The 26727-nt window shown below is 39.2% G+C and overlaps 1 protein-coding gene across 1 annotated transcript; it reads right to left on the bottom strand.

Moving 5' to 3' along the window:
* Positions 1-260: 260 nt before the first annotated feature.
* On the bottom strand, positions 261-20306 carry LOC114562489 (CBL-interacting protein kinase 24). The gene is made up of 10 exons (XM_028588872.1): positions 20249-20306; positions 19817-19957; positions 17955-18057; positions 15151-15245; positions 14921-15004; positions 14003-14064; positions 11426-11512; positions 10580-10634; positions 4763-4951; positions 261-3863 (listed from the first exon to the last, which is right to left on the bottom strand). Exons 2-10 carry the CDS (start codon positions 19940-19942, stop codon positions 3072-3074), a joined length of 1593 nt encoding a protein of 530 aa, XP_028444673.1. The 5' UTR covers positions 19943-19957; positions 20249-20306; the 3' UTR covers positions 261-3071.
* Positions 20307-26727: the final 6421 nt, after the last annotated feature.

Below are 26727 nucleotides of genomic sequence, written 5' to 3'. Positions count from 1 at the left end.
ATGACGGAGTGAATGGCAGCTGCCAATGGAAGTATTGTAACGTGCACACACGCAAGTGATTTGTCTAACCACTGTCTTTTACTGGTTTAATTGAGTTATTGACAGCCCCAGTTTGGTTAATGGCGGAGTGGACGGACACAGCTTAGCACCACCCAAGACAATTGTGATTGGTTTAAAGAAATGCAAACAACCCATAGTTTTTTTTTTTTTACTCCTATCCCAGAATGCATGTGTGTATTAATGACAGGATAAGGACAGAATTCTTGATACAACTTGCATTTATTCTTCGTCGGCATAGATGTTAACAGCATTATAAATTCATTTATATGTCACAAGCTTACAGTTTAATGTAGGAGATCCAGCAGCCTGTCCTCATGTTTATACAAAATTATCTAAAACTACAAAGATAAAATTAAACTTGGCACATGACTCATAAGCATCTGTTTTTAACTGCAGTTAAAACCCCTTTTGTAGCATATAAATGTGATGAAATCATCTTATTGCGATGGCATTTAAGTCATTAAGACAGAGCGCATTGAAGTCCCGTCCCCACCGGAGGGGAAAACAATTCTCTGCTCTCCTTGGACTTGTATTGCGTTAAGGTACCTCCTCGTCAATTCCGTCTGCTAGCAAACAACAGAAAAATGCCTAAAAGCTACTGTGTGATTGGATGCGTTACCAGCATTGGAAATAACCCATCACTTAGTTTTTCTAAGCTGTCGAACCGAAAAATGTAGCTTTTAGAAAAACAAAAGTGGATACAGCCATGAGGAATCTGCAGGAAGAATGGGAAGACACTGACGTTATGCCCAACGTTACCTTTGCAGTAAGCAGCTTTTGTTACAAAGGCAATTATCCAAATATTTCTGTATGTTAAACATTTTGACAGTATGCAACTTGTGTTATAGTGGAATGTGGATACATCAGAAAGCTATGCAGCATTATGTTTGCAAGTGTCTTAGCTTGCTAACACGTAGCTAACATTAACAGCTAACTGTCCTCTCTGGTAGACAAGGGGTGGTAAAATATTTATTTGACATGTAATGTTTAAAGCTAGCTACAGGCACTTTGATAGTGTTTCAGCCCTTAGTAGCATATTGTGGCACCAGTTGTTTTCCCCTCCAGTGGGCGTGGTTTTCAGAGTATGATGCAATGCGTCAAATGCATTGTGATGTGACACAGTGTCCATTTTGATGCTAACCTCAAAATAAAAGAAAATAGGGGCTTTGACTGCAATTAAAAAATTAACAATGTTATAACAAATAATGAAAACAAGATGAAAAGGATAAACTCAATGTTTAGATGTCTAGCAACCATTGACATACAAACTTGTTATCAAGTGGCAGAAAGATTTATACACATTTACTGTAAAGCTTTAGTGCGTAGCTTTGCTATAATAATGAACGTCTGTTACATTCAAGCCATTGCCATATATGAGTTGATACAAAGCTAATTAAGCATATCAGCTCCACAAACCTCTCTCTGTATTTCACCGTATGGCTACGTTTATAAAATGGTGTAGTCCGGCAATTTTCGCGAGCAGAAGCTCGAGTGAAGATAATTACATCTTCTGAAGAGTCCATCATGTTTTTTTTAGTCCTCCGTGTCCTGTTTGGCTACAAGCAGCTGCATGGAGGAGGGGTGGGGGTGATGCGCTATCATGGAAGGCTTGTGTCATGTGGATGCAACATTTTTGTTGGAATTACTTAGAATTCCTCATGGGGGAGACAGAAACTACGCACTATAGCTTTAACTATAAATTTCCTCTTTTACAGGTTGCTAGAATGTGAAACATCATGAAACAGAAATACATTATTTACCCTTAAAATTAACATTCAACATTTCTTTAATGAGTAATATCATGAATATAATTGTTATTGACAATCAAATCAAGTGTAAAGCTAAAAATCATTACGATACAGTATGCATACGGTAACTGAGTAAGGTTGTCCGGAAGGATAGCTTTACTGCTGATGAGCTAGAATCTCCGGTGGAAGCCAGGTCTCCTCGGTGAGTGAGCTAAACATGTTGCTAACCACTTTTGTCATTAGCACTGTTAGCGCTCCCCGTTTCCTCCGCCCTCTCTCTCCCTTTATGATCCATTGATCAGCAGAATGAGGTCCGTATCAGCATAAATATTAATTTAAAAACAGTTGCATTGATTTAAAAATGGTCCTCCTGAGTCTGTGATCAGAACTCCGTCCATGGCAACGTTCTGTTATACTTAGCAACAGTCTGTTATTCAAAAATAACAGACAATAGAATGCTGTGATTAGCCAATCACAATCAAGTATTTAACAAGGCTGTGTAATAAAGAAAGTTATTAATGTGACCAAGACATGTTATTAGTCAGACCTGTTAGTCATGAGAGTTATTTTAAAAGTGACCCAGCCTGATAATAGAAGTGAATTAACAACGTCAAGTTCTCATTTATAGATTACGGTATTATTCATAGTATTGACAATGATTACAGACTTTTTTATTGATTTAATAAAGAAAGATTTTTACAAAAAATTCACTTGATTTAATATCGAGGGTTACAAAGGGTCTGTGTATGAGACAACTAGTTTTGCACACTGCATATTTAAAAAGCAACTTTACACTTCTTAGAGATGATCATTATTGCTTAAGTGACTTCTCTGGGTAAAAATGCCTCTTGTTACATTTCGGACCTTAACAACTATGAGATTTAATTGTGGTCAGGTGTAGTCTGACTTTTGACACCCAAGTGTGATGTAGCGTTGTACAACAATTTGGGGCCCTATCTTGCACCCGGCACAGCGCAATGTCCGACGCAAGTGTCTTTGCTAGTTTAAGACCGACGCAGTTGTCAATTTCCTGTCCGCGCCCATGGTGTGTTCAGGTGAATTCTTGGCGTATTACTATCCTGAGGCAGCGGGAAGAGATCGCACCATTGACCAACAAAAACCTTTCTAAAGTCAATAGCGCAGCATTTCATTGTTATTTTACCAGCAAATTAGTAAAATGCGTTTAGGCTTGTGCACAGCACGCGGACACTATGCTTGTTACAAACACACATGGAAGCGCAGCAGCACACAAACGAAAAAATATTACGGTGCAAATCCGCCATCATAAGCTACTGCTGATTTTGTTTCCAGCTCATCCAAGATTTTCTGCAACTCGTCTGCTGCCTGCCTGATTGAATGAACAAATTTCATGATCTCAGATCTGATTGGAGTGGTATTTTGGGAAGGCTGGTCCTTTGCCTGTCTGATGTGGTGTAACTCTTTTGCATCCATGGCAATAAAGAAGAGATCCACTGCCACAAATAAGCCAGAGAACACACCTGTTGCTACCTCTGCCAGGCGTACTACCCTGGATGTTTGTGCTGCAGTCTTGCCGATGGTCAGCACTCTACCTAGTCGCACTGCTTCAGAAATGCCACCCAGGCACTTCCCTGCCCTGCAGCCAAACTTTACCTCACTATCCATATTGTCAGTTATGTCAACTGAGTCACATCTGCTCCTGGTTGTCTGTAATCTGTAGCTAATCTCTTGGAGCCAGGTGGCAACTGCATTAATTTTCTGTTCAAGCTCTTTTATGATGCTTCGAACAGCTTTGCGATCAGAAGACTGGTTGACCATATTAGTGATATTCGAGGCACCAGCAGTGACCCCACCAGCCACCCCCACTCCTACTCCAACCCCAGTGACAATAAGAGAGGCTCCCAAAGTGAAGGGAGCCAGTACAAGGCCCACTATGGATGTAATCCCTCCCACCGCTCCAATTACTCCTCCTGCCAGACTGCCGATGGTGGTACCTTCATGCACACGTACCAAACCGTCAGCCACTTCCCTTAGCTTGTCCAACTTGGTCTGGAGTTCCTTCACAGTTGTTATGCACTATCAAAAAAACACAGACATTGTCAGCGGAAAAGTAGGTACCTACAAACAGTTATTCAAATATAGACCAATTTAGCATAACGCTGAAAAATACATTATTAGGCAACCAAATATTCCAATTAACTTTGATGAAATTTCCCATAGACTTCTAAACAGATTCATTTTTGCAACTGGGGTGTCGCCCCCAGGTTTAAGGCACTTCCGCATTGGCTTCACTTTTAAGGCCCGGAAGCTTCGTCCATTATTTTTTAAATCTGAGGTCTGGTTCCACTTGATCAAGAGAGGCACAAATTAAATACAGTATTAAAAGTCCCATTGCATGAAAATTTCACTTTATGAGGTTTTTTTAACATTAATATGTGTTCCCCCAGCCTGCCTATGGTCCCCCAGTGGGTAGAAATGGTGATAGGTGTAAACTGAGCCCTGGGTATCCTGCTCTTCCTTTGAGAAAATGAAAGCTCAGATGGGCCGATCTGGAATCTTGCTCCTTATGAGGTCATAAGGAGCAAGGTTACCTCCCCTTTCTCTGCTTTGCCCGCCCAGAGAATTTGGCCCACACATGAGAGAGAGACATCATGGCTTTCAAACGAGCAAAGTGGCAGTTGGTCGAGGCCACACCCGCACCCTCCTATATCTATACCCATTTTACTACTTGACTTTGGCTTTATCTGTAATAATACTGGAAATATGGATGCACAATTCTGGTCAAAATTAGAATCACAATCTTTTCCATTCTGAATTGAGATCACAATTTTGTAAAAATAAATGTAAAGCCTAATACTTTAACTTTAACATCCAATTGGTTGGTACTAAAAGCTTTTTATGATTTTCTTTACCACTAATCACTTTATAAAATAATTGATTTGATGAGTTTAACATTGTATTTACAAGTGTCATACCTTTTCTGAGAGATGGTTTACAATAAAAGGACGCTCCAGGATCTCACTGGCTGTTGGTCTTGATTGAGGGTCTCTATTTAATATATAATTCAATAGTTCACAAAGCTCTGGTGAAAATGGCTCTGTGAGAGATGGGTTAGGACCATTAAGTATCTTGGGCATGAGCTTGATCGTAGTCTCTGCTGAGAACTGAAAAAAAATTATTGTTAGAAAACACTTAATACTAATTATAAGATCATATGTTATAGTATATATACTACTATATATTATACCCTGTTTGTATTTATCAAATTAATCTTTGTTGTACACTCAACATCAACTTTACAACATTCACATTTCAGGGAAATACTGAAAATATCTCCCTTGTTGCAGTTACATAACACTGAGGATTGTCCTGATGCTCTTTCATAATGCATAGCAGCATTTTTGTTAAATTCTTTTTATATACTTTTTAAAAATAAAATAATACATAACTAGGGTTGGGTATCGTTTAGATTTTTACGATTCTGATGCCGAACCGGTACTTTCAAAACGATTCCGATTCCTAAACTGATTCTTGAAAAACTGAAAAATGACATAAAAGAAAGGCTTTTACGTCCATTTCGGTGAGCCCACGTCAACTTCTCAACTCCTCCTCATCTGGCTCTAGTCTCTAGTCTTTGTCACGCCCCAACATTTACATAGGCTACACAACTGACCTGAGGTCAGCTAGTCTTCTGAATCTAGGTCACGCAGATCTCTGAAATTGTATACATTGTTCATCTGCTATTTTACAACTAAATTCACTTCTGAGACTTTTTTTATACGAGAAATCAACTATGTAAAGCTCAAATATGGGTCGTTTCACGAAAATTGATGGCTAATTGCAAATTTGGTAGGACAGTATCGGACTACACACACTCCACAATCTGCCGGGACAGGCGGCGGCTGCCGGCCGGGTTTGCTGCCTTCCCTGTCGGCTTCTCCCCCTTCACAGACCCGCTGAGCTGGAGCTCTGTCAGGATCTCACACACGAGCTGCGGTATTTCAGTTTTTCAAGGATACTGAAAATGAACCACGGTCGTAAATGCAGTGTTCCAGACTGTAAAACAGAATAGCCTACTGGCCCAGAGAAAAAGTGTTTAGAACGAGTATATCGGACAATGGAGTGGGAGTTGTGGATCTAACGCAGCGCTGCAGAGGACATTGCAGGGGTTCACTCTCCGCTCCCTGCGCTTACTAGCTATTAGGTGAGTTGTGATTCTTTGGTGGAGGTTTTTTATGTCCCAAGGGTAATGTTACAACTACACTAGTTATAATGAAAGTGTCGAAACATTTTGTCTTGGCTACAGCCTCTGCAGCCGGCTCGCACCCGGCCATGTCTGTGCACGTAACAGACTGTGTGTGTGTGTGTGTGTGTGTGTGTGTGTGTGTGTGTGTGTAATATGAGACTCCAATGTATGCGTATGTGGGTCGCTCAACCAATCAGCGCGCAGCTCCTCTAAATATTCATGAGCATACCATATTTGATCCAAGATGGCAGCAAGCTCATTGTCTGCTCAGTGTCTCTCTTTGGACTAATTCATTTTAATGGATTTTACTGCTTTTTATTGTTTTAAAAGTTGCAGTTTAATTTTAGTGTTTGTTTTCCTTTCTGGCGGACTTTAAATGAGTTTAATTTAGCCTCTGCTATATCTGATTCTGGGCTATAAAGCCTGAGCTACATCTACCTCCGCCTGGAGCCTGGGCTAACAAGCCTGAGCCTGCCTCATCCACTTCCTTGTGGAGCCTGGGCTAACAGGCCTGAGCCTGCCTCATCCACTTCCATCTGGAGCCTGGGCAAATAGGCCTGAGCCTGCCTCATTCACCTTCATCTAGAGCCCGGGCTAACAGGTCTGAGTCTGCTACATCCATCCCCATCTGGAGCCTGGACCAACAGGCCCGAGCCTGCCACATCCACCTTCTGGAAAATAGCTACGGTTGTGCCACTCACAAACTGTTTCTGCTGATATTTTTCAACATGAAGATTATGGCACTCTTAATAGTTTTATTATGTGTGTTGACCGTTTGGGACTTGGGACTAAGCAGTGCTCCTTGGGTAAGTTCTGCAAATAATAAGTATGTGTGATACTTCCTATAGTGGCACTAAATTTAGTGCAGCAGGGCACCTTGAGCCACCACTATCTCATTTGGTTTTGGTCTTCTACTTCAATCTGCCTGGGGTTGTACCTAAACTTTAGGGTTTTCTTGCTTTGTACAATCTTTCACTTTCACTAAATGAAAAGCAATGCTTGGCTTCAACATTTGAAACGCAGGTTTCAAAATGTAGCGTGAAACAAAGATTGATGATTGTTCTACTTTTACTTATATCTGGAAATGTGCAACCAAACCCTGGACCTGAGCTGAAATGCGTCCAGACCCTTGCTGATTTCAAATCAATGCCTGGGTTAAAATGTGTTCATCTTAATGTACGCAGCTTATTACCCAAGATGGACATGGTCAAAATTTGGGTGAAATCGACAGATGCAGATATTGTGATCATTTCTGAAACATGGTTATCCAAATCTGTTTCTAATGATGACATTGCCATATTTGGATACAATGTTTATCGTACAGATAGGCCTAAAAAAGGTGGTGGCGTAGCCATTTATGTAAAATCAAGATTTGATGTATCAATTGTTCTATCTGAATCTATTTCTAAGCAAATGGAGTTTTTGGCTTTGAATGTAGAAATAGTTAAGTCCCTGTCTATAACTGTCGTGGGGTGCTATAGGCCTCCATCTGCCATCAAGGAAGCATTATCATCCTTACAGTATCTTTTGTCAAAATTAAATTACAATGAACTCTTATTGGCTGGAGATTTGAATTGGGATTGGCTAAATGCAGTTTCTGGTGAATTCAAATCCTTCTGTGACTCTATTAACCTTAGCCAGTTGGTCAACCTACCTACAAGGCCAAACGTAAAGAGTCCTAATAAGTCTACCTTGATTGATTTAATCCTAACAAATGTTCCTCATAAGTTCTCATCAGTGGGTGTGTTCTGCATTGATTTGAGTGATCATTGCGTTGTTGCTACTTGCCGGAACACTAAAATCCCCAAATGCAATCCGCGTATTATTTGTAAGAGAAATTTAAAAATATTGAATGAACAAGCCTTTCATCATGATCTAGCTTTGGTTAGTTGGGGGCAATTGAGTTTGTTGCCAGATGTTGAGCTGGCTTGGGCATATTTCAAGGAGAGTTTTATGAAGATTGTAAATAAACATGCTCCCATTAGGAAATTCAGAGTCAAGGGACAAGAGAATCCTTGGTTTTCTCCAGAATTGTCAGAGTCCATCCATCAGCGCAATGTGGTATGGGCCAAAGCCAGAAAAAGCGATTCTCCCTCTGATTGGTCTAATTTTAGGCATTTAAGAAATAAATGTACTTCTCTTATCAAGAAGGCTAAATCAGAATATTACTTATCTGTCACAACAGAAAACCTCAACAAACCACAGAAATTTTGGAAAGTGATAAAGTCTATCTGTAAATAGAAGACCTCAGGCTCTTCCAAAATATGTCTTAAAAGACTCTGTCCCTGTCTACGATAGGACCGAGGTCTTAAATAGCTTTAACAACCATTTCGTAGCTTCTGGTTCTTTGTTTGACTCCACAGGAGTGGCCCCCGTGACTTCCTACAGAGAGCCTCAAATGTCTTCTGGAGAGTATTTTAATTTTGTTCCTTTTACTGTGCAGGAAGTGCATAAAGCTCTCAAAACATTAGATAATAGGAAACAAAACGGACCGGACTTGATAGAGCCCTACTTCTTGAAAATAGCAGCTGATTATGTAGCACAACCTCTTACAGTCCTTTTTAATCTTTCAATCCAAAACAAAGAAATTCCACTTGTTTGGAAGGCTGCTTTTGTTACCCCTTTATTAAAAGGAGGTGATCCAGCTGTTTTAACTAATTACAGGCAATATCAAATTTGTGTGTTTTGTCAAAACTTCTTGAATCTCTTGTTTGTGATCAACTTAAAGAGTTCCTGTACTCTAGTGACCTACTCTCTAAACTGCAATCCGGCTTTAGGAAAAAACACAGCACCATCACGGCTGCTACAAAAGTGATAAATGACATACTTGTTGCTCTTGATAAAAAACAATATTGTGCTTCCCTTTTTATTGATCTGTCAAAAGCTTTTGACACTGTGGATCATGTTATTTTAAAGCATAGGCTTTTAAGTCTGGGACTGTCTAATCATGTTATTTCCTGGTTCACAAATTATTTGAGTGATAGGACCCAGTGTATTAAATGTGATGGTCTGTGTTCTGAATTTTTGAATGTCCACAAGGGGGTGCCGCAGGGTTCTATATTAGGACCCCTCCTGTTCATCATGTATATTAATGATCAAATCATCAAAAACATCATCAAATTAATGATTTGATGATGTTTCTGACGCTAATATGCATTTTTACGCTGATGACACAATAATTTACTGTTTTGGATTGAACCCTGCCAAAGCTGTAGAATCTCTGCAGAAAGCTTTTGATGTGGTCCAGCACACACTTATCCAGCTAAAACTGGTTCTTAACGCTGAAAAGACCAAACTAATGTTGTTTTCAAACACTAAGAAGGTCCCTCAATCTACTCCCTTAGTGTCCAGTCTTGAGGGAAATGTCATAGAGATGGTTCACACCTACAAGTATCTTGGTATTTTGCTTGATGACTCCCTGACTTTTAAGCCCCATATAGATAATCTTGTGAAAATGCTTAAACTTAAATTGGGCTGTTTCTTTCGTAATCAATTCTGTTTTTCTTTTGAGGCAAAAAAGCTGTTGTACATGAATGCCTCTGCTAAATGTCTCCATAAGATTGACATTGCATATCATGCTTCTCTGCGGTTCATTACTAATTGTAGGGTCTTGACCCATCACTGTGAACTGTATTCTCGAGTGGGATGGCCTTCTTTGTCCTCCAGGAGGCTGGGTCACTGGTATACTTTCATTTATAAGGCCATGCTTGGTCTATTGCCATCCTACATCTGTAACTTAATCTCACGGAGGAGTGTTGGCTCTCATTGTTTGCGTTCAAATTATCTTTTGTTGCTCGCTGTTCCACTTGCCCGTACAGAACTGGGAAAAAGGACTTTTGTTTACTCAGCCCCCCACACATGGAACATGTTGCAAAAAGACTGGAAATTGACTGAATTACTTTCATTGAACGCTTTTAACTCCAGATTGAGAACACTTGAGTCGATCCTTTGTAACGGTTTTTCATAATGTGTATGTAATTGTATTGTATGTTTGAAACCCTTTTGCTGCTTCTTGGCCAGGACTCCCTTGAAAAAGAGGTTTTTAATCTCAATGGGACTTTCCTGGTTAAATAAAGGTAAAATTAAAAAAAATTAAAAAAAATTTGGAAGAAAAGCTCTTGTTCAAAATAGGGCCATATTCACACGGTAGTTAATGGCCCACAGAAAATCACTTGGGCCCAATGTTACATACCCTATTAGGAGACCTTAAGGAACAGTGTGAAATACCCTATATAATCATTCTATCACCCCTTTTAAAAGTAGCCTACATTTACGGTAGCTAGCTAACGGTAGACTACAGAGAAAGTGTGAAATTTTTACATCCGTTTCCGAGCGACAGAGGGAAAATATTTCAGTCGACACATTAAGTGGAACCGATTTGAGGAACCGAAATTTGCATTATAATTTGGTCCGATTCCCACTGGTTGCATAAGTTTCGGTACCCAACCCTTTACATAGCACAGTTGTGTTTGTAATGTGTCTTTGTAATCGCATTAATGTTTTGATTACATACATTTTTGATGACATGCAAAACTGTGTTACTTACTGCCAATTGTCGAGTACAGAGCTCATAGAGAATGCAACCCACTGACCAAATGTCACTATAAATGAAGCAGATATTAGTATTATTATTATTATTATTATTATTATTATTATTATTATTATTATTTAGTAGTGGTAGTAGCACAAATAAAGAGATAACATTGGACAAAACATTATTCATTCTCTCTGTATATTATCTAGACCTACTTTAGTTTCCTGCGATAACTTCTCAGGTATGATTTGAAACTATAAATAAAATAGAATTTAACTCTGTTAAAGGAGACCTACTGCATTAGGCTATGCTTTTCCATATTTTCTGTCATATCTATAATGTTACAATTTCATATGTTCATAATAAACGTGGCCAAAGCTTCAAACAATGAGGTAAATGTATTTAAAAGAAGTCCCTGTGAGCCAAAACGTCCGATTTCAGTTTTGAATGCTCTGATGATAACACATCACTTTTGTGAAACCGGCCCCTGGTTAGCATCACTAAATTAATCCTTCTCCCTCTCTGCCTGAAATACACACTGAGTAAAATACAGACTTGTTTTACTATTAAGGGATTGATTGCATTGATGCAGCCTCTGTAACATACAAGCTGGTCAAATAAACTTTCCATTTACTTTTTTGTCCAGCTGAATTGTGACAAGGAGGCTCTGTAGTATTTTTGTTTTAAGGTTTTTAAAGGCTCATCTGGCTCAAACATTCCGATTATGACTGTGGGGTTCTTCTGGTTTCTTTACACTGCACAATTCATTTATTGTAATAACAATCTAAACTGACTGCATTTGTTGTTGTGTGGGGGGCAGATGTAATACATTTCTCATTTTGGTAAAAAACATTTTACCTTTTAGCATCATAGGTCCCATTTACGAAGACTTCCGGTGGCAGATAATTCATATTTTCCCCCAGATTTGCTGCAGGGTTTTTTGAACTGTGAAATATATAAAAAAAAAAAATTGTTTTAAAACAAACATACATACATACATTGACTGATTGATAGAGATCTTCCAGTTTTTCCTCCCTGATACCGATTCAGATAACTGAACTTGCGTTTTGGCTGATGGGTTAATGTATATATATTAATTATCTTTCAACAACTGTACTCTACCAACACTGTATGGGTGTGATATAATTACTATCATTATTGTATGGCCTGGCTCAGGTTAATCCCTTGCTAAAACATAAACAAATACATGCAGAGATTAAATGCCATAGAACTTTCTTTTTATCTTCTAGTTTGAGTCAGTCATAACTCATGGATTATAATATACAGAAACACAAATCCAAAGGATAACATGTTAAAGTGAAGACAAAGAAAACACAAAGAAGCACAAGACATACATACATACATACATACATACATACATACATACATACATACATACATACATACATACACTACCGGTCAAAAGTTTGGGGTCACTTAGAAATTTCCATTCCTCTCCATTCCAGACACAATACCTGCTGAGATCAGTTGTATTGTTTTTTTTAACCAGGGCAGCAGTTTTCAGATAACATTATTTGCTTACATAATTGCAAAAGGGTTCTCGACTGTGTAGAAAGAAGTGGCTGAAGAAACACTTGAAATTCATGCTTTTTGGTCTAAACGTCATACCCAAATTAAAAGTGGTACAGCTCCCATATACTTTGACACTCACGGGTGTGCCTGATATCATTGGAAAGGTGATCGATGTGGGTTTGTTTGTGTATTTGAGAAGTGTTGTATTTTGTAGTTTTTTGGCTTTTTTATTTGCACTTTTCAAATAGAAATAAAAAAACGCACAGACATATTTGTAGAAAAGAATTCATATAAAATCCATTTTTGAGTCTTTTAGCTTCTGAATTTTTTTCTGTAGTAAGCTGAGACGTGGCTAATGCTGTGTTGTCTGTCACCTGTCAGATGTGTTTACAGCAGTGTATTTTAATAATTTTACAGATTTATAACTTGGACAGAAATAAAAAATCTCCATTCTAGCCTCTGTAACTCTGTGTCAGTAAGGCCTAGAATCACCCTGACACAACTTGAGTGTTTCCTTTCCAATGATATCAGGCACACCCCTAAGTGTCAAAGTATATGGGAGCTGTACCACTTTTAATTTGGGTATGACGTTTAGACCAAAAAGCATGGAATTTCAAGCATTTCTTCAGCCACTTCTGTCTACAACAGTCGAGAACCATTTTGCAATTATGTAAGCACATAATGTAATCTGAAAACTGCTGCCTTGATTAAAAAAAACAATGCAACTGATCTCTGCTGGTATTCTGTCTGAAATTTCTAAGTGACCCCAAACTTTTGACCGGTAGTGTACATACTAGAGCTGTCAGTCTTCCTCTATAATACCATTCAAATTTAATTATTATTTTTTTTATATTCAAATAATATTTGAATATTTAATGCTCATATGCAGCCTGTTATAAATATGTACTACACTACTCAGGCTTATACATTGTCAATGCCACTATAAGCATGTGGTTGTTGTTACACGTTCTGTCCACTAGAGGGACTTCCAACATCAGCCGGGCCTTGAAGGGGATCTACGTCATGGCGCATTGCATTTCTGGCATGCCGCTCTCTGTTTACATTATTTTCCACCACGAGCACGCAGCGACAAACAGAAATCAACTGAGAACTCTGTAATTAAACATTATCTAACAAGTTCATTGAAGCAGCTCTCTTGTAAAGGCTAACGTTGCTCGGTTAGCACAATGAAATCACGTTAGAAAGCACAATAGTGTTAGCCACAATGCTAACGGCATTGATAACTAAGCCAAATGGTGCTGTCACTACTATTTTAGTGATTAAAAGCAACCTGTTTCTTGCAGATTGTCACGTTACTGAGAATACAGCGGTTGGTAGGTAATATATGAAGTCAAAGCTAACTCTGACAGCTGTAGGGCAGCTAACATAATCTTTAGCTGTCTCCATGAAGCTCACAGCTAAGCTCCTATAACTTGCGATGCAGTTAGGAAACCAGAATGAGCTAACTATTTATAACAGAAGCATTTTGGCTTGGTGGATGTTGATTTTAAAGTCATGTTAAAACTATTTCCCATCCATCTTACGATTTCCAGCCGCAGTCTGTCACTCCCCCCTGTACTAACGTTACTCGGTACGTAACGTTAGCTCACAATGCCTTGTGTTTCTCACTCCCGTAACTTATTGTTCATCAGACGTGACATGAGAAGAGGGAGATTAGCTAACGTTGGCCAACCTATCCATAAAAAAAAAATCACATTTGAGTAGTAATTTCAGCATTCGAATGGTATTGATTTTTTACTATTCAATTATATTAGACTTTTGGAATTCGTCCCAACAGCCCTTATGCATACATACATACATACATACATACATACATACATACATACATACATACGTACATAGATACATATTGTACAAAAATAAATAAAAAATGTACAGTACTTTTTATCGATTTGTCCAAATCCGTCCAGGCACACTTTACCAAATTCTGTGAGGAGTATGTTCTATAAAATATGAAAAGGTAAAACTGTAACTTTAAATAGACGCATTAAGTCAGTTGTTAAAGCGCCCATATTATGCTCATTTTCAGGTTCATAACTGTATTTTAAGGTTGTACCAGAATAGGTTTACATGGTTTAATTTTCAAAAAACACCATATTTTTGTTGTACTGCACAGCTCTCTCTCACTGCTGCAGATCCTCTTTTCACCTGGTCTCTGTTTTAGCTACAGAGTTCGACCTCTTTTCTTCTTCTTCTTCTGTACTATCTTTGATTGCACTCGCACATGCGCAGTAGCTCAGATGTAGATCATGTCAGCTAGCTAACTATAGAGACAGTAAAAGAAAGGCTGTTTCTCCAGCTAATGCTAACGCTACAAGCTAATGGTTGTGGTTAGCCAGCTCGTTTCGGATTGTGACGTCACAATCCGGACCGATTTTGAACAGCTCAGCAGGAGACTAAAGGCAGGACACATTTAGAAACCGTATCTCACTCAAAACAGCATGGTTTTTTTCAAAGTTTGCGTGTGGAAGCACCAGAGACACAAAATAACTTTACATTTTTTCATAATATGGGCACTTTAAAAATTTGTTTATTATTAATTAGTAGTATTAAGTAATTTTTTTGATAAGATTTTCCAAAATAAAATGTTGACTGCCCAAATGCCTATTTTTTTAAATTTCAAATGGGGAAACATTCATTTTATCTCAAATGGGGAAAAATATATGGCAAAGGTTCATTGGAATGATTGAATATCACATCATCAATACGTGTGTTTTCTGATGGTATAAAATAGCTAATGGATAAATTCTGTGGAAATGCAATTTGCATCTTTTAATCTGTTTGTAAAATGTGTAGTACCTCTGGTGTCAGATGTTTGTGAAGCAAGCCTTTTTCATCAATGGTTCTCAAAGCCATACAGATCTCAACAATCCAGCTCAGTACCTAGAAAACAAATGATGAAACCTCTAGAATAGCAGGAATATCAATTAATTGCAAAATATATAGACTGATGGACTGGCCCCAAGTATATTTCACCCACAAAACAAACAATACAAATTTGAAATGTCTTTTGCAAAAGACTATTGTACCTCAAACTCCTTCAGAGAGTCACTCATCTCTGCGATCTTTGCAGCAAGGCTCCCTCCCTGACAGTAGTCCATCACAACATAGTAAGTATGCTGATCTTTATAACAGAGAGAAAATAGAATCTGTTGGTATTTTATAACAAATAATCCATAGATAGATCAAGGTACATTGTTTTTTTTTCTCTGAGCTCACGGTTTAGTTGTTGAGTGGTACTTAAAGTTAGGATTCAGGTTTTCAATTGAATTGTCTCAGAATTTGTCCATGGCCAAAAATGGCAACTTGGTTATGAGGTGGGTGGCGTGGTGATGTTTTCCCATCCAATAATTGTCCAATCAGACCTTCTCTTACAAAACAGAAAATATTGATCATATTACTGCTATGGAAAAAAGCAGATGCATGTGTTTTAAAAAACCAAAATACATTTTATCAACAATTTTTTTGGTTGTGATCAGACATCCATTCCACGGCCCAATATGGCATCATGACTATACACGCCACTTTCCTAAAGCCAAATGGCGTGTTATCTGTACGCATTTTGAGTTATCCACGTTTATGTCTTTTTTCGCTCGCTGATAAATGCAAGTTATTTCAATTGATATTCTGTAATATTTCAATCAAAAAGGCAAAAAAAAGGCACATAAGTTCCTGTAGATGGCAATACACATTCTCCTTTTTTTAGCCAAATAAATGAAAAGCTTGTTGAAATCACGACAATGTCTTCCCTCTTGCTGTATCAAAATCATAGCTAGCTTTCCTCAGAGATGGTCTTAATAATGTGCTTAAAGTCAAGTCAAATTCAGTTTGTGCATGATTAGGCTACATGATATAACTATATATATATATAACTATATAATTATTTAATAGCCTACTGTATCCTACATTGTGGATAATTAAGCTATATACCGTATGCTGAAGTATATTTCTGGAGTGTTAAAGATTAAAAGAAAAAATAACAAGAACCGTACAGAACCGAAAACCGTGACCCTAAAACCGTGATACGAACAGAACCGTGGGTTTTGTGAACCGTACCACCCCTAGTTACCAGTTATTCTACAGTAAATGAAGCTTCCCCACACTGAAGCTAACGTTAGCCCCCAAATAAATAAAGCAAGCTATAAGCTACATCAACATGGCAATAGTAGTTTACTACGTCAAAGCTTTTTCTTTATACGACCATGTAACGATACTGTCGTTAATCTGTCCACAGTAATGACAGCGGCGTACAAGAGAATTGCACTCTGAAACTCTAGGGGCACAAAATTGCAAAGAAATCCAATGTTGCTTTTTAAAACATTTTTCCCTGTTGCCTACTGTTAAATGTCTCATATTGTAACATCCCTACACTGACTTGCAGCAGGTATCCCAGAGGTAAGGACATAAGCTCTCTATTCTATAATACATTTGTTTTAAAATGATGTTGAGTCTCATTACTTGTATCACAACTTTATGTGCATACCATACTTGAGACTAGGGCTGGGCGATATATCGATATAAAAAATATATCGATATATTTTTAAATGAGATATGGAATTAGACCATATCGCATATATCGATATAGTTCAAATGTGATCCTTACTCCCATAGATATATACACAGATGTCGCCTTGAGGTTCTAAACATACGTCAAAACCGCCGCCATCTTGGAACAGGGGTCCGAAGCATTCCGATCAACGCTAAAGATGCCGGACTTTTGTACTGCTTAATTATGTTCGATAGAGGAAATGAAAAGAACAAACAGCAATGAATAACATTTAACAGGTGACAATGTGTTTTATGATTATGTATGCCGCCTTCGACCAGCAATCTGAGCTCCGGCGGCAGCGGGGGGCGGAGAGCTCCGTGGCCGGCCGCAGCGTCTCTTCCCCCGGGAAAAACACAGCTTTGCCTCGCTGCTGCGCCGGTCCCCGCTGATCCAAATCGGACCAGCCAAAGACAGAGTGGTGATCGGTAGGATCTTACACGTAGTCCAGGACGACCTGTATGTCGATATCGGCGGAAAGTTCCACTAAGTTTGCCGGGCGGCAGGCGGACGGAGAGAAGCTACAGCGGGGCAGCAGAGACCGTCTGCGGCTGCAGGATCTGGAGCTCAGTGCCCGTTAAAATTACATGTAACGATAAATACATACAGAAATAAATAGTGGAGGAATGAGCCTGGACATTTCAGTCTGTTTTAAACTTCACCTTGAAGCAGAAACTCTTAGTTCAGAAGGGTGAAGTTTACGTTTGACTCAGATCTGTGAACCGATCATAATAAATATTCTTTGTATTAACACATTAATTAGTTTCTTTGTTTTGTAGTCGATAGTTCATCTTTTAGTTTACTTAAGTGGAAGCAGTATCAAGTGGAAGAATGGGACTATAAACCTAGGCTTACAGGCATGAGGCATTACATTTTGAACAAAGTAGATTATATTAATATCAAAAGCTTAATTGACCTTTGGAACGAATCACAAATATGGAGCTTTGATTTCAAAAAGGTACTCCTGTTATACAGTATTTAGGTTTACATTTTATTATTTGAACAGCTGAGCATTTAATCATGAACCAGGTGAAGAAACCGGTTTATTATTTATTTGATTTTGCAACTGTTTCTATGAAACTACTTGTGACATGTCATATTTGATTTTGGCTTTGACTGAACATTTGCTCTCACTTTGCGGAAAAAAATATCGGGATATATATCGTATATCAATATTCAGCCAAAATATATCGGGATATGACTTTTGGTCCATATCGCCCAGCCCTACTTGAGACGTCAACATGTTGAGAAGAACATAAAACTTGAAGCAGATTTGTCAAAACTTACCTTTGAAAGAGTTTTTGCTGTTCACAATGTGAGGATGGCTTGTTGTCTTGAGGATGTCTATGATTTCTTCTGAGGTTAATGCTGGCTCAGCATTTCCGGTAGTCTGTTAAAAACACCACTTGCATAAAAAATAGCCTGGCAGAGTGACTGGCAGCACACAGGTTAAAGTCGTATGCCTGAGATAGTAGTCAAAGAACTAGATCCTTTAGCAGAACTCTTTACTTGCACTTTTACCTGCTGCCTCAAATTGTCCAAACTGGCTGGCTGCCTGCACATACCAAGCAGGGCTCGACATAAAGGCTTGTCCGCTTGTCCGGGACAAGTGGATTTTTTGTAGGGCAAGTGGAAGAGAAATTTACTTGCCCCACTGGACAAGTTAAAACTCAAATAAAACAAAATAAAATGCCATGTTACTTACGTCTATGTTACAGATTTGAAACAAATACATATTTTTCCCCACAATCCGGGGCAGCGGACCGTAACGTTAGACCCAGCGGCAGTGGGATAGCAGACCGCTAATGTCGGACGGACCGCTAGCTAGCTGTTCAGCTCATTCTCTGTAAGCGATGCAGCATAAAAGCACGGCGGAACCAGCAAGCCAACCAACCAGTGTTAGTTAGCTAACATTAGCTTGCTAACTCCGCTATAACGTTACATCGTTGCCACATCGTTCACAGAAAGCGAGCCGAATAAAGCTGTCATTCGTGGCGATAGCAATGTGCTTTGTGTGGATGAAGCATGAAGTTAATTTGACTCATTTAGCGCCTTGCTCTCTGCCTCGTAGCGTTACTACTCCACTGCTCCTTTGTCCGTCAGTTATTGTAAAACCTCAACTCTGCGACTTGCCGGATTAAATATCAGGTAATAATCAACTGTAAAGTAGTTACACCTTTTGAAGGATCCTTTGGTGAATCAGCCTCTGCCAAGTAGAAAGTGAAATTGTAGAAAGAAAAAAAAAACTACAAAATTATTTTAGATATATAAGTCACCACTACCTCTGGTGATACACTACACACCGGTGTGAAACGTATTACTTTGTATTATGGAGTCTGGAGATCCGTTTTTCTTGTTGAAGGGGAAATCTATTGTTGGGACACGTTTATTTCTACTGTTTCCACTGAATTGTATTAATGTTGATAGTGTTTGGATGCTTTCAACGGTTTGTTTGAATTCTGCATTCGCAAAACACACAACAAAATTATAAAATGATAAATCTTTACCCGGACAAGTGACTTTTGTGCATGGACAAGTGAAATGTAAATGTACTTGGCCAAAGGACAAGTGCCTCAAAAAGTTAAAAGTCGAGCCCTGCCAAGGCAGTAGCTATTAAACGTAGGTAATGTTACACTGCCTACACTAGCAGATAGCATAGGGTAATTATTTTGCTTAACGCAAAAGGGTTAGTTGGATTGACCAAAGTCACACAATAACACAGTAACCGATCGAGACAGCAGGAGACCCACAACTAACCGGTCAAGCAGCGGCAGAACAGCAACTCCTGTGTTCTGCGAGGTAAAATTACAGTTTTTGTCAATGGACTCTGGTTGCTTTGAAGAGAGCATAGATAACGGCTTCAGGTCCCTGCTGGAAAGGGCTGTCTGACGGAAAGGTAAAGGAGTGTGTAATAGTAACTGTGATTGGTTACTATGAGCATGTATTTAGCCTTTTACATTGCGTTGCGTTTGTGCTACTGCTGACAGTCAGCAAAATTGAAAAAAGATAGTGTGCCATTTCTTTCATAATCTGTAATCTGCTATCAGTTCCATTTGGTGACTTTTTTCTCCCTAGTTCTTAAAACTTTCCTAGATGCTTTTTTTTTTTTTTTTTTTTTTTTTAGATTAGCTCAGGAACTCTTAACTTACCTGATCTAAATTGATCTTTTTAATGAGAAATGTGTCATCTCCCTTTGTGGCAACAACAGAACCATTTTCTGTTTGTTTTTGTAGTACATAGCCTTTCTCTGCCAGGGTGCTCTGCTTTGCCCCCATCTTTGTTGTTGTATTCTGTTGACACAGAAATGATCAAGTCAACACAAAGATGCCATAGTAGTGCAACATGCCATTGTGCTATTCTGTGTTATACAGTATAATGACAATAAAGCTGAGCTTTGAACTTTGAACTCTCAGATTATTCTATTATTTACTTATTAACTTTCAATGTTTACAAAGCAAATGTTTTCCAGCAACACGCTCATACTCACACCTGATAAAAACAAAACAATAAAAAAAAATAGAGCCTTTCATTGAGATTATTTAAATAAAACAAGTTGTGTAGCAAACAAGTACTGTACATACCCAAATGTAACACCTATAGGTGACCCAACATCGGCGAATGAGGCTCTGTTCTAACAACCAAAAGGGAACTTTAGTAGTGAAACGAAAGTGAATATGAAGGTCTCTACCCACTAGTGCTGCATCATCCTATCACAGCCTTCAAAGAGGTGTTGAGCTCATACAGTATTTGCATTGATGTGTCAGGTGGTGGAAAAGTACCACATTCTAACTAATGACAAAGAGAAAAACTGTTGTATGGGGTCCTAATAATATTCATGGGTTAACTTAATTTTTATCAAAATGTAAAAGAAATCGTAAAAGAAATGAGCAAGTGCATTAGAAAATAGTAATACCTGTGATAAAAAGTCAAAGTCAAAGAAAAAAACTTAGTCGGTCCCAATGCTGCTATGAACAGTTTGGTTTAAGATTGGAGCTGTAAACGGCTCACATTACAAGATAAGCACGGTTAAAGGAGAGTATGACACCCAAGGTGAATTTGGAAAGAATCCAATCCAATAACTGAACTGCTTCATGCACTTCTATTGGAAAGTGAAAGCTAAAACTTTTACACTTACAATTAGTTAACAAAAACAAAATACATTCAGCAGAAACTATTTACTTTTGGATTCTGTGTCATTTTGAATTTGCTCTAATCTACACCTTGAACTGGATTCTTCTCCATTAGAAAGGCTGCAAATCGGTATTGAAGGATTTAGAGCCATGTGCTCTGCCAAACTAGAGGAAAACCTTTTCTCAGAAATGGAGTTGACCAGACCATTAATGAAACGCCGGAGCTGGAAGACCCGCCAGTCCTGGTCATTTGAAACAGCAACGGAGGGGAAGTTGTGTAACGGCTGCGGACCGGCTCCGCTGCGTGTCTGCTGCGTGCTCCGCCGTCCGTCAATACCCACCAGGTCCGGATTTGTTGCGGCACGGCTGCGGCCATGACTGATAGCTGTAGTCACGACGACCCACAAGTTCTCTCGAATTCACGTAGAATAGAACCACAAAACCAACAACAGTTAGTTTCCATCCAGAGGAGTAGAGGGGAAACGACTCTGTGCTGTGTTTTCAAGGTGTAGTGCAGGGAAATATGATCCGCCGTGAGCACGGTGTATTTTATTTTGAAAATTAACCGGATGTTTATTTTGCTTCTGTGCTCGACTTCCGGAACCGCAGTATCTGCTGTGTGCTGAATTGCTGCGGAGCTCTCCGGCGTCCGGCAAAAATAGAAGCTCTGCGTATCTGCTCCAGAGTGCTGCAGACCGCCGGAGCTGTGCCGGAGTTGGAACGCAGCCGTTATGCAGCCAGTGGAAATACACACATTGACTTTAATGGAAACCTAATTACTCTGGCGCCGTTTCGGAGACATTCCGCAGCCGTTCCACATCTGGTGGAAATCCACGGTAAGACAAGGATGGTGTTTTCAGCGTTGCTTCACCATTGTAGGGGATGTGAATGGCAACACATCGAACATGCTAACTTACATTGATGGCATCACTCAGATGTGCCGACCACTGGGACGAGTAAAACATATTAATATTTAGTATTTTCCACTTCACAGACTAGGAAATGCATTTCAGTTTTATGGCCTGTTGCGATCCACTGCCTTTTGGAAAGTGTCTGTGCATTCTTATTACAGTGTTATACAAAAATGTTTGAACTGTTTATATTTGTATAATGAAAATAGTTTGCCACAGTGTACCACACAATTCGAAATCAATGAAAAGAAACACATCTGTATGCATTTGTTTTTTTTCAAGAGCACATTGATGATGTCATTCAAAGTAAACTTTGAGGCAACTGTAAGTTTACACCCTTTGCGTACACATCATGTTTGTTTCTCTACACTGGGTTGTACCAGCTACAGTATCTCACAAAAGTGAGTACACCCCTCACATTTTAGTAAATATTTCATTATATCTTTTAATGGGACAAGACTGAAGAAATTACACTTTTATACAATGTAAAGTATTAAGTGTACAGCTTGTATAACAGTGTAAATGTGCTGTACCCTCAAAATAACTCAACACACAGCCATTAATGTCTAAACCGCTGGCAACAAAAGTCAGTACACCCCTATGTTAAATTCCCATAGAGGCATGCAGATTTTTATTTTGAAAGACCAGTTATTTCATGGATCCAGGATACTATGCATCCTGATAAAGTTCCCTTGGCCTTTGGACTTAAAATAGACCCACATCATCACATGCCCTGCACCATACCTAGATATTGGCATGGGGTACTTTCCATAAAATCATCTCTCAATGCAAATCAGACCAGCTATTAGGCTAACTGACATAAAACCATGCCACTCTCTAGGTGTGCTGAAGGGTATGTGATGATGTGGGGCTACATCCGTTACATTCAAGCCATTGCCAAATTAGTTGTGTAGAAATATTTCTATAATCTAGATGTGATATTCTCAGTATTAAAGTTCATATTATAATTGTGTTGCTTATTGCTGTGAGTTGTGTGTAGTCGGAAGTATGTTAGAAACTGTTCTGCACCAGTAGAACAACAGGAAATAGCTTTTAGGTTGATATGTGAGTGTAAAGGCAAAAAGGAAGGGTTAAAGCAAGAAGAGGAAGTTGCAGTTAGACCACAAAGCTTGCTTGGTTACTGTCTCGGTATGATCTTTGAGTTCTGGTGTTAATATCCTTAATAACAAACGTGAGGGAATTGGGTCTTACAGAAGGCAATTGGAGTCAGATTTTCACAGGCCTTTGTGCATTTCACTTTTTCCAGAAATTCCCAACAGTTGCTACAAAGCTAATTAAAGGTCCCAAGACATGCTGCTTTTTGGATGCTTTTACATAGGCCTCAGTGGTCCCCTAATACTGTATCTGAAGTCTCTTTCCCGAAATTCAGCCTTGGTGCAGAATTACAGTCACTAGAGCCATTCCCACAATGAGCTTTTACTTAGGATGTGCCATTTCTGTGTCTGTAGCTATTGAGGAGGAGCAAGAGGGGGGGGCAAGGTGGAGGGTGGGGGTGTCGCCTTGACCAACTGTCATGCTTTGCTTGTTTGCAAGCTTGTTGCATGTCGGTGACATGGGGTTTGTGATGACCCCATGTCACTCTCTCATGGGCGGGCCAAATTCTCTGGGCGGGCAAAGCAGAGAAAGGGGAGGTAACCTTTCCCCTTATGACCTCATAAGGAGCAGATTCCAGATCGGCCCATCTGAGCTTTCATTTTCTCAAAGGCAGAGCAGGATTAGCCTCGTGAGACCGTCCTGATCTTGTGAGCTCCAGTTTTCCACTCGCAGATCAGTCTGGCAACTTGAGGCAGATAAAAATTTGGAGCCGTTAGCCAAACGACCGGGCCAATCAGCGTTGGTTTTCAGGTGGGTTAGGTGGTGATAGACCGATGGTTTATCCAATCAGCTAACCAGTATTATCAGCCAGCGGTAGCCCTAATTCTGTTAGCCGCTCGCTAATGCTTTTTTTCTCTTGGATCCTTCTTTTGGAATATGGTCCGGGAACCTGAAATGGTGCCTTTTATTCCTAAATTCTCGTTACACAAATGGCAAATATCCTTTACCGACATGTTGCTTGCATGCTGAGCTTACGAGCTATGCTTTGCCTGCAGCAGCAGGGGCGGGCTTGTGGTTGTATTTTCATACGCTTCGTGGATCTGATTGGTTGATTTGGCCCGTCTATCACCAACATAGGTGATAGACAGATGGTTCATCCAATCAAATAACCAGTATTCCGCCCCTTCCCAAAAGTTCTCCAACGGAAAGTTCCCAGATGGATATGCCGAGCAAATGCGAAGCAATCCATCTGGCGGAGTCAGGTTAGAGCAGGATACCCAGGGCTCAGTTTACACCTATCGCCATTTCTAGCCACTGGGGACGATAGGCAGGCTGGGGGAACGCATATTAATGATAAAAAACCTCATAAAGTGAAATGTTCATGCCATGGGACCTTTTAAGACTATCTGCTCCACACAACTCTCTCTGTATTTCTCAGTGTGGCTATGTTGAGAAGATTGTGTCGTCCGAAGAATATGCGAAAATGCAACGTGCTGAAAGCATAATGCCTACATGAAGAATGTAGAGGACAAGGAACAGGTTTCATAATGTGGGAAAACATCAGCCAACAGACTCAGAAAAATAGAAAGAATCCAAAGAACAAGGGAGAGTTAAATAAAACAGACTTGTCAAAAAGGGTTCTAAGAGAGAGAAAGATGGGAAGATTGCAATCTAGGACAAAGTAGCTGAAGTATAGAACTTTACAGAAGGCATTTTCATATTTCTAATTGACAAACTCAGTTTTTTAGCTACACTGCTTCCTGCCTTTAGGTGTGGTTTTGATGTGTGAGTGTAAAGGCGACACTTTGTGAAAAGATTATATATCCCCTTTTCATGGCAGACATTTTTGATAAGTCAAACAAGTGTAACCATGCAATGAGCAGTTTAAGTTGTGGTGACTTGCATTTTGTTACCAAAAGGGAGTTGAGTCATCTCAGCAGCATTTTATATTCTTTGTCTATACATTTTGTTATATTGCAAAGATCTAGAGTCTGATATCAAAATGTGACTTGGACATTAAGCTGCAAAGATAAATAGTAGATAAATTCAGAGTGACCAAAGGAGTACTAAATGTGCGAGTGAATAGGAGACAGGGCAAAAAAGTTTTTTTGACATTCATATCTCAGCTACTTTTAGATTCTTTCTGTGGCTCAGTCCACCCGTTGCGTCTTTCTGACTAGTATGTCAGCCTGACTGACTTGGCTTTTCTGTCTGCATATAAATATGTATGAACCCTCCAGGATTTTTTTCAGAATACAAAATAAACAGGATTATATAAGCATCAATGGAAAAAGTCACACTAGCAGCAGTGGTCTAGATCTTTTAAATAGCACTCAAAAAAAAGAGAGAGAGTCAAATGCGTTCCATCAGTATCTTAACCACATGGTGGGCATGTAAGGAATATCTGCTTCCTTCAATACTGATGAACAGAGAGAGTGAGAGAACATTAATGTAGTCAAAGACACAAAAAGCTGGTCTAGAGGAACACACTGAATGCTCACTTACACCACTTTTCTCTGCTTTTTTTCTCTTGCAACCAAAAAACTCTTTAAAACAATATGTATTTAGGATTTTACCTAAAAAGTTTACACAGACTCTGTAAATCACATATCTTCTTTTGTGTACAGACATATTTAAAATTTTGGATGTACACAGACTATTATGCATCTGCCTCTAAAAAACTCAAATGTTGACCTATTTACCTCTGGAATCCTTGTTCTGCAAATTACTGCTAAGGTCTATGCTAACAAATCCGTAGTGTTTCCTCTATGTTGATTTGACCGTGGCGGCCCCCCACGGCAACATTTCTCCCCCCCACGGTATCAGAAATAGGTCTGCATTGTTAGAGTGCACCTGCTAGCTAAATTGCACGTGGCTGTTGATTCGATAGCGATTGCTGAACGCCCTTGCTCATATCTGTATTTAAGGTGCATTATTTACATGCTGAAGTAGTTACACTGCATTAAGATAATGTCATTAATAGTGGGTTTATTGTTATTTTCTACAGAATGCTTAGCCTATATGTCAAGATCAATGTCGGCCTATATAGCAACTCAAAAAATACAGTTCAATCACAACAGAAAATATGCCTCATTGTGTGTGTGAATAGAGGTGAATAAAAATATTATTTTTTTTTGTTGAAGAGAAGTTCAGTTCAGTTCCGTTTAATGGGGGGGGGGTTTGGACCTGCCCCCACTTCTAAAGAAAAATCCTAAAGGAAACACTGAATCCATTAGTTTGACATGGCTGATGAAACTCAATTAGATACTCCCTCCCACCCCCCTCTACTCCCATTTTATTTTTGTCTCTCCATTCCCATTGGTTTCCCTCTGCTCATCATGATTTCCTTGTCTTTCTCCATCTCTCTCTTTGTCTCTCATTTTTTGACCATTGACTCCCAGGTCTGGGCTCATTTAACCTTTATGGGAATGACTCCATTAAATGTGAGACTTTAACTGCTGAGTTGAATTGAATTGAAGCTAACAGCATTCAGACTGGCGTTAGCCCATTACCATTTAAACTTGTATAATGACATTAACATGGGTAATATTGAGATTTGTAAGGGGGGGAGCTCTGGGACTTGGGGGTTGGAAGCCTTTGGTGGAGGGTTATTAATATGATATGAAAGAAAGATGAACTAGGAGAACACGGCTCCTGAAATGGACTTTTGTGATCCATTAGAGAGAAGACGTATCCCTCTGTTGGAGTTGGAACTACAATATAGAAACCCTCCATCCACTCGCAGTTACACAGTGGTGGCTTCGTCCATCACAAATCACAAACGTTCTTTGGTCCAGTACAGTCACTGGCTTGCAGAGAGCAACAGACACTTTTAATCTTGGCCTGTTATCAAGTTACTCATAGAAACAGTTTTAATTAGCGACTGCTGATATAATATGCTGTCAGCAACATTTGTCACAAGTTGGAGTGGTTATTCTCAGAGGAACTGTGTGATAGAAACCC

Source organism: Perca flavescens, chromosome 10, assembly GCF_004354835.1.
Source record: "Perca flavescens isolate YP-PL-M2 chromosome 10, PFLA_1.0, whole genome shotgun sequence".
NCBI classification, from domain to species: Eukaryota; Metazoa; Chordata; class Actinopteri; order Perciformes; family Percidae; genus Perca; species Perca flavescens.
The sequence above is the reverse complement of the archived record's forward strand: the minus strand, read 5'-3'. Positions and strand labels throughout refer to the sequence as shown.

What these genes read in the sequence shown, in the direction of transcription:
- LOC114562489 (XM_028588872.1), bottom strand. Translation starts at nt 19,942, where the DNA reads ATGGGGGCAAAGCAGAGCACCCTGGCAGAGAAAGGCTATGTACTACAA. An exon ending in AAAAGATCAATTTAGATCAG is followed by an intron (nt 18,058 to 19,816) that starts GTAAGTTAAGAG and finishes TGTTTTTAACAG; the next exon opens with ACTACCGGAAATGCTGAGCC. An exon ending in GGGACCTATGATGCTAAAAG is followed by an intron (nt 10,635 to 11,425) that starts GTAAAATGTTTT and finishes CTTCATTTATAG; the next exon opens with TGACATTTGGTCAGTGGGTT.